At 34.5% G+C, this 8,470-nt stretch overlaps 1 protein-coding gene across 1 annotated transcript; it reads right to left on the bottom strand.

Annotated features, from left to right (window-relative positions):
• Positions 1-4,041: 4,041 nt before the first annotated feature.
• LOC6044882 (GILT-like protein 3) lies at positions 4,042-7,835 on the bottom strand. Its single transcript, XM_038262964.1, has 5 exons — positions 7,626-7,835; positions 6,882-7,433; positions 4,469-4,633; positions 4,255-4,401; positions 4,042-4,188 (listed from the first exon to the last, which is right to left on the bottom strand). The coding sequence occupies exons 2-5, from the start codon at positions 7,191-7,193 to the stop codon at positions 4,093-4,095; spliced, it is 720 nt and encodes a 239-aa protein (XP_038118892.1). The 5' UTR covers positions 7,194-7,433; positions 7,626-7,835; the 3' UTR covers positions 4,042-4,092.
• Between the last annotated feature and the right edge of the window lie 635 nt (positions 7,836-8,470).

Here is an 8,470-nt window from a genome sequence, read left to right as displayed (position 1 = left end):
TCGGGTCGAGGAAATCGGGCTCCTTGCATCAGCTGTGTGGGGCTCGCGAGGCGGGAGAAAGTTTGGACGGAAAACAGAGAAAGAGAACCGGAGAGACGTGAAGTGAGAAGGGTCGTGAGGCGTGAGATGAGAGGGAGGAAAAATTCACCACACTCGGTGAGTGGTTGGTTTTGAGAGAGAGGTGAGTATGAATGGTGAGAGTTTGTCATAAAAGTAACGAGGAGAGCTGATTTTTGAATGCATTTTGGCTCTTTCTTTGCGTATTGCTCAAAAATACATGATTTGATACTATTGTTTTACTCCTTTGTTAAAGAAGGGCATTAAAACACGAGTTGTCCGCTTGGTGTTAAAGAAATGTTGATTGTTCTTCACAGAATACCCAAAGATTATTTTTTCAATCGTAGCAACTTCCGATGCTATTTATAATACAAATCAGGTAATTTTAAATGCTTTTTCAAGCTTTTGACAACTGTTGACCAACATCTGGACTAGTGTTAAGTTAATTTTAAAACACATTTGAATCCAAATTTTGGAGCCATGGCTTGTATTTTTAACTTTTTATATTTTTATATTTTTTGTTAATGTTTGACATTTCAAAAGGGCCAAAAATTCAATATTACGCCCATTTGTTATGTTATTCCTAATTCCAAGGTTTCCAAATTTTTGTTTGTGAAGATCGGAAAATTTCATAAATGTTTTATTTTTTTACATTGAAAATGGGACCATTAGCTGCTGAAATATCGACATTAGAGATGGAGGATTGTTTTCACTTAGAAAACTTAAATTTTCCTGTTTCCTTTTCTTTGAGCCGCTGTATCTCAGCAACCAGAGGTACAATCGTCAATGTCTCTTAGACAATTTTATAGCCAATTTTTCAGTCAGAAAAAAAAATCAGAAATGGTTACTCATGGTAAGTAAGCTTAGCGATTTTCAAGATCGAAAATTGCAAATTTCTCGGGTACCTTAACTTCAAAACAAAAAAAAATCGCGGAGCGTGAAAATTTTCAGAATGACTTTGAAAATCTCATGTTTAAATCACAGAAACTATTTCGCTTCTATTTTATCACTTGACATTTTATTGAATTTCATATTAAAGCAAGATTTAACAATCTTGTCCAGATAAAATAAATTGAATTTTCTGCGACATTTACTGCCGTTCTACGCATAATTGTCCCATGTCAGTTTTGGTTAATTCTGATGTTTTGTTATTTTTAAGTTCAATTTGAAGTATACTCTTAGAAAAACACATAAAATCTAGAACATTGTTCGGAAGCTCATTAAAAACAACACCAAGTCGGTTTGTCCCATCGTTGTAATTCTACGCATAATTGTCCCATCAAGTATTTCCTTTTACGAAATCATTAGTTTTACGAAGCATTATGTCTTGTTTACCTGTTGTATAGCAAGAGGATTACTATTAAGAGTGATAAACTTCTAACTGAGATGATTAGGGACGTCTAAGGTGAGTTGGGACCCACGGGAACACAAAAAACGTTCGAAAAATTTGAATCGCGTTTTTCTTAGAACGTAGAACGACAGTTTAGTCCGTTATAGAATATTTTTTGAAGGTTTTCATCTAACTTTTGAAAAGCTAAATTTAAAATCATTTTTTCTCTAACGAAATCTTCAAAATTTTATGGAAAATCAGAATAGAACACGAAAAAATGTAGTATTTTTTAATCATCGCGAAAATTTAACAGAACTCAGAAAAAAACTAAAATGTTTTTTAAAAAGTGATTTCAAAGATAAAATAAAAAATACCGTCATCAGGGGTGACACTGGCTGAAATTGGTATGACCCGATCTCACTCCCCAGACCCAATGTCACCCCTGATGACGGAACTCTTCATTTAATCTTGAATCAAACAAAGCTTGAATCTTAAAAAAAAAATAAAAAAATATATACCTTTAATATAAAATGCCATTTAAATATTTAGTACAGCGAATGAAAAAATATAAATAAATTAAATTACTTTCCAAAGAAAAAATTGAAAAAAAGAACAATTCTTTAAATAATGCTTATCAATTTAAAACTAATAAGTTTTGTTCAGAAACTTATGCCAAACATTTTGCTACAAAAAGCTCATGAAAAGATGATTTCTATAAAAAGTTATATAACAAATACTATTATGAAAATAAAAAAGGTGCAAAAAAAGTTTGTACACCTTTCGAAAAATTAACATAAATAATGTTATTTGTTGACAAATCACCATAAATCCAGTCTCCCAACTCCAAATAGGCATCCTTGACTGATTAAAAAAATAATTTGGATTGAATATAAAGTTTACTAACTACTTATGACTTAAACTTAATTTTGCAAACTTGTCATTCAACTAAATGTCAATATATTACCATAAAATTGCTAAATAAACATTTTGGAGTGGGTACAACACCGTTTTGAGGGTATTTGTATCGATAGAATAGATTTTTCGTTGGAATTTCGTACCAACCCGGAATTACGTCGTCGGAAAATCCGCCGGCATCTGAACCGGTCCACAATTCACAAGTCAACCTATGTGGCATCAGAAAGGGCATAAAATTTCCGATCTTTTGATACCCATACATCCAGGTTTTCTATAAAACCCGCGTTTTCAAATATCTGGGCAAAAAGTAAGTTTGATCCACGAGAACAAAAATTACGAAATTCCATACATTTTTGGCAGGTTGCTCAAACGAAACGATAACAACGTTTTTGCTTAGGTATTTAAAAACGTGGGTTTTATAGAAAACCTGGATGTATGGGTATCAAAAGATCGAGAATTTTATGCCCTTTCTAATGCCACATAGGTTGACTTGTGAATTGTGGACCGGTTCAGATGCCGGCGGATTTTCCGACGACGTAATTCCGGGTTGGTAGAAAAATTCCAACGAAAAATCTATTCTATCGATACAAATACCCCCAAAACGATGTTATACCCACTCCAAAATGTTTATTTAGCAATTCTATGTTAATATATTGACATTTATTTGAATTAAAAGTTTGCAAAATTAAGTTAAGATAAGTTTTATATAGAATTTCCAGAGTTATATAAACTTTCATACTAAGTAGTTAGTAAACTTTATATTCAATCCAAATTATTTTTTTAATCAGTCAAGGATGCCTATTTGGAGTTGGGAGACTGGATTTATGGTGATTTGTCAACAAATAACATTATTTATGTTAATTTTTCGAAAGGTGTACAAACTTTTTTTGCACCTTTTTTATTTTCGTAATAGTATTTGTTATATAACTTTTTATAGAAATCATCTTTTCATAAGCTTTTTGTAGCAAAATGTTTGGCATAAGTTTCTGAACAAAACGTACTACTAGGTTCCTGCCAAACTTTAGAATTTTTACATGTTTCATCACAAAATGTGCATAGTGCCCAAGGGGTGTAAATACTTTTTTTACATACTGTAAAAAAATCTCGAAAATCAAAAAAATTGGATCGTGGGGAATTGAGCATTTTTGAAAAAGTTGATCAGAATACTTCATCCAAAGTTACAGGTTTTCAAATATTTACGTACCATTTTTATATGGACTGCTGCTATAATTGTATGGAGACTTGTATGGGTGAATCAATGACAAAAAGGCTTCTTTGATCATTGGGAAGGCCCTCAGAAAGTTTGAACCAAAAATAAATACAAACAAAATTGGTCGAATTTGGCCGATTTTGTAGAGAATTGCTAAGACGTAGGATTAAATACGAATTGGAAAAGTATCGCTATCAACACAGTAAAAAAAAAGATTCATTTTGGAAGGATAAAAAATGTTATACCAACAACTGGAGCGAAGCGGGACTATAGTCTGAATAAGGACAGTAGTATTTAAAGTCCTCAACATAATCAAAAAAGGGTGATGATCTACATCTATACTAACCGAAGCCACCCGAAAAGTAAAAAAAAACTTTGCTTAAAAGTTTAAGAGAAGATGAGCAATACATTTGAGTTTATTAAAAATTTATGACCAAATAAATACAAAAATGAGCAAATGGAATTATCATGATATTCAAAATAAAACATTTATTTATTTTATTTGACAAGTATGATATTATTCGACTTCCCTAGAACGGCACCATATAATTTGCAAAATCAAAAAAAAAAAAAAAAAGAACTACTCCAACGTTACATTGAACTTGCGCTTGTACTCCCGCTGGAACATCGGTACAAATCTGTACAGCCACTTATCCTGGTCGAACAGTTCGAAAACCTGCCAAGATAACACAAACACAGATCAGTATGATAATCACGGAACAACGCGCGCGCGCGCGCTCACCTTATCAACCTCGATGGTGGGCACAAACCCTAGCGGATTCCCGACGGTGGCGGTCTCGTCCGAGAACTGTTTGAACAGTGTCGCACCTCGCGGCCCCGCCGCACACTCCTCAATGTCCGACTTGGCCGCTTCGCTCGGTTTGATGCACTGTGGGTGGTTACAGGAGGAAGTGGATTAGGTTAATCTGTTTTGTTAGACTGTGGGGTCTTTTTACCTCGTCGAACGACGTCCGGAAGCCCTTCATTAGGCAGGAAATCACGGGGAAGGCCTTCTCGAGGGGGAGTTTGTCCAGGATGCAGCCGTGCAGGATGTTGAGGGTGCACTCGCGGTGACCATGCTGGCAGTAGTAGACCGGGTCCGACGGGTTGGAGTCGTCAATCTGGCAAAAGAGTTGGATTAAATGTTGGTCTAGCGTGATTTTACAGTCCAGATTCGATTATCCGAATTCCTCGTCCAAATTAGGAACTATTTTTACAGTGTTATATTAGGTCTTTGAATTTAATTGTAGGTAATGTAACAAGATGCAAAAAGAAGATTTTTTCAGCACGAGTTGTACATTTATCTAACGAGCTTTACCAAGTGCAAAATGGGCTATTTTCAGGCAATAACCCACTAAATGTTTTTTGTTCGAGAACGCTTTACGGAGCACATCAGTCAAAGCTTTAAGCACCAAGATTTTTGCAACACAAAGTTTAGTATCTTTCAAACGAATAAAATCGAATTTTCAGAAAATCGATACTTCAGATAATCGAAAGTTCTGAGGTTTTGGATAATGGAATCTCTAGAATCTTTGGATAATTAAAGATTTGGATAACCGAAATTTCAAGTAGCCAAAACTTTAGATAATTGAAAGTTAAGATAATCAAAACTTCAGATAATCGAAACATAAGATAGTGAAGACCTCAGGTGATTGAAATATTGGATAATCAAAACTTAAGATAGATAGATTATTGAAATTTCAGATAATCGAAACTTCAAATAGTTGAAACTTCGGTGATTGAAGCTTTAGATAGCCTCAACTGAAACTTCTGATAATTGACACTTCAGATAATCAAAACTTCAGAAAGCCAATTCTTCAGACAGTTGAACCTTTGGATAATCAAAACTTCAGATAATTGAAATTTCAGATAAGCGAAACTTCTAAAATTGCTTTTAAATTTGTCTCAGTGACCATAACGTTGAAACGAAAAAAAATATCTAGAAGAAATAATGTTTTTATGGCAGATTACTTATTTCAGAACAAGTATTTTCAACTTGTGAATAAATAGATAATCATTGAATTTGCCTAAAAAATCTAATTTCTAGCGCTATTTAACTTGAAACACTGTTCCATGAAACCAAACTCACAGTTTTACATAATTTGAAGTGAGTTTTTGAAATATGGTTGCGTTCTTTGTGTAAACTTCATTAGATTTTTCATGGTTCCATTTATAGTATGATTTTAGTTACATGGTTATATGTCCTTATAAATTACTTAGATAAAAATAATTTTCATTGTGTAAAAGTGGTTGAAATTAAACGATATTTTTTCATATTCAAAATTTAATTGTTATTTCTTGAATACTTTTAAACAAATTCTTCTCGAAAAACCCTTTTTGAAAAATTTAATTATATCAATTCAATTTTCATCTAATTTGGTCAAGGTAAACAATAATGGTGAATATCTTATTTTCAAATATTATAACAAAAATAACATAAGAAACATTCCATAATAGCGTAATTTTTGTTGCCCAACATATAACCAAACAATATTCCTAGTTGTGAATGCTTCAGGAATAAATATTATCCGAAATAAACCTTGACATGAAATTTACAGACATATTCCAACATGAACATTAGATTGAAATGAATAAAATCAAATAAGGTTATCTTATTATTATTTTTTGTATAATTTCGAAACATTGGTGCATTCCGTTTGTATTTCGGGAATTCCAGGGAAATTTACAAATTTCCCGGGAAACGGGAAATATTTTTTTCCGAGAAATCCCAGGAATTCCCGGGAATTTTTTTCCCGGGACGGGAAATTGGACGCTCTACATCAGATAGCCAAAACTTTACACTGAAATAAAAAAATAATACCAAATTTCTTTATTCTAGGAATTTTGCCTCTTTTCCTTCTTAGTAATCGAGTTATTTGGATTACTTAATAAGGAAAGGAGCCAAAATTCCTAGAATTTAGGAATTTGGTACTTTAATTTTTTTTTCAGTGTAGATGATTGAAACTTAGGATAATCAAAACTTAAGATAATTGATATTTTGGATTGCCAAGATTTCAGATAATTTAAACTTCAGATAATTGAAACTCCAGATAATTGAAACTTTGGATAATCAAAATTTTGGATAATCAAACATTCAGGTAGCAAAAACTTAAGATAATTGATTCAGAATTGGATAATCGAAACTTCAGATAGCAAAAACTTTAGATAATCAAAAAATTATCTGATTCAGATAACCGAAATTGCGGATAATCGAAACTTTAGTTAGGCAAAACATCAGATAATCGAAACTTCGGATTATCGAAACTTTAGATAATCGAAACCATGGATGCCGGCAACTTTGGATAATCGAAATTCAGAACAGTCGAAACTTCGGATAATCAAGCATGGACTGTTCTTCCGTATACTCACGTATGCCTTTCCGAAGGGGACCAACTTGAGGTCCATGTGTTCCCTATATCGAGCCCAGGTCGGCGCTAGTTGATTCGTGATAAATGAGATGCTGTCGTAGCAAAGTGCTTCGTAATAAATTGTCACTTGTAATTTATCATCAACGGTGGTGGTGGAGCCAACGGGGCCGGATGCCGTGGGCGCGGAATCAATTTCTTGTCCGGCCACCGATAATGAGAAAATAATGGCCAGCCAGAAAATCCCAATCATCATCATTATCGGGGAGGACGACGCCGTATTCGTCAACGATTTTGGCTTCGAGAGAGGTCTCATTATGTTCAACCAGCCAGCAGCCAGAATTGGCGGATTTTGAATTTCGAAATTGAATTAACTGAAGCGTGAAAAATGAACCCTTGTGCCGGTGAAGCGGAAGTAGTGGCGGTGGATGCTGGCAGCACTGCTGCCTCTAAACTTTGCTTGTTTCCGGCCGGCGGCGTGGGGCACACACTTGACTGCCCGCACTCAATGCTGCTTCCGACCAACGTGCTCCAGCGAAAAACCAACAACGGGCAACTGTGGGGGGGAAAAACAATCAATTTCAATAACCAATAGCTCGCCGCGAAATGTGGTCGTGAATCATAATAATAACGCCGCAATGGAATTCTACGGCAGAAAAAAACATCCAAGAGGAGGAAAAAATATAATATATTGCAGGAAGCTATTTGCGTCCCTTTTTCCACCTCTCTCTCTCTCGGAAAAACTCACCCGGAAGTCGAACACACACACAAACAGCCTAGAGAACCACCCACAACCGGCACTAGTGAATGTAAATTGATTTATGCACTTCGATAATCAAAATACGATCAACGTGGGGCGAATTCGAGGAGCAGTTGGTGAGAACTAACGGCAGCCAGCAGCAGCAGCCTCCTCCGGAACTCAATCGAACGTTACTAATCCCAACGTGAAATATAAAACCCACTCTCCCCCGGTAAATGCTTTGACTGCCAGCTATTCTCCTTCTTTGTTCGCTGGTGATGGTGGGTGTTAGGGCACGGTGGGAGGGATGGGGTGGTCAAAATATTGCTGTTGTTGCGCTTTTACAGATCTGCCGTTCTTTGGATTATTGTCTTATGGGTGGATGGACAAATGTTTAAAATTTTCAAACCTATTCGTTTTATTTTTTTATGCTAATCGTATTTCAATATGAAGAAAAAAAAAACATAGAAAACGGTTTAGCAAATGAGCAGTTCTCTGCGAAATCGGTATTTTTTAATTTTAATTTTTGTAATTTTTGATCCAGCTAAAACGTTTATGGTGCCTTTGGTATGCCCAATGAAGCAATTTAGCATCATTAGTTTGCCAGTATTATTTTCCATACAAATTTGGCAGCTGTCCATACAAAAATGATTTATGAAAATTCAAAAATCTGTATCTTTCGAAGGATTTTTTGATCGATTTTGTATTTTCGGAAAACTTGTAGATTTAGGGCTAGACTGAAAAAATGGGACACGGTAATTTTTTTTAATGATTTTTAATTTCACTTTTGTCATTTAAACTTGATTTGCAAAAAAATACTTTTTTTTTATTTTATGACATGTTTAAGAAGACAT

Source organism: Culex quinquefasciatus, chromosome 3, assembly GCF_015732765.1.
Source record: "Culex quinquefasciatus strain JHB chromosome 3, VPISU_Cqui_1.0_pri_paternal, whole genome shotgun sequence".
NCBI classification, from domain to species: domain Eukaryota; kingdom Metazoa; phylum Arthropoda; class Insecta; order Diptera; family Culicidae; genus Culex; species Culex quinquefasciatus.
This window is presented reverse-complemented; position numbering and strand designations above follow the sequence as displayed.

Coding starts and splice junctions, on each gene's coding strand:
- LOC6044882 (XM_038262964.1), bottom strand. CDS start 7,193: ATGAGACCTCTCTCGAAGCCAAAATCGTTGACGAATACGGCGTCGTCC. Junction 4,634..6,881: donor TCCCCTTCGGAAAGGCATAC/GTGAGTATACGG, acceptor CTCTTTTGCCAG/ATTGACGACTCCAACCCGTC. Junction 4,402..4,468: donor TCCGGACGTCGTTCGACGAG/GTAAAAAGACCC, acceptor AACCACCCACAG/TGCATCAAACCGAGCGAAGC.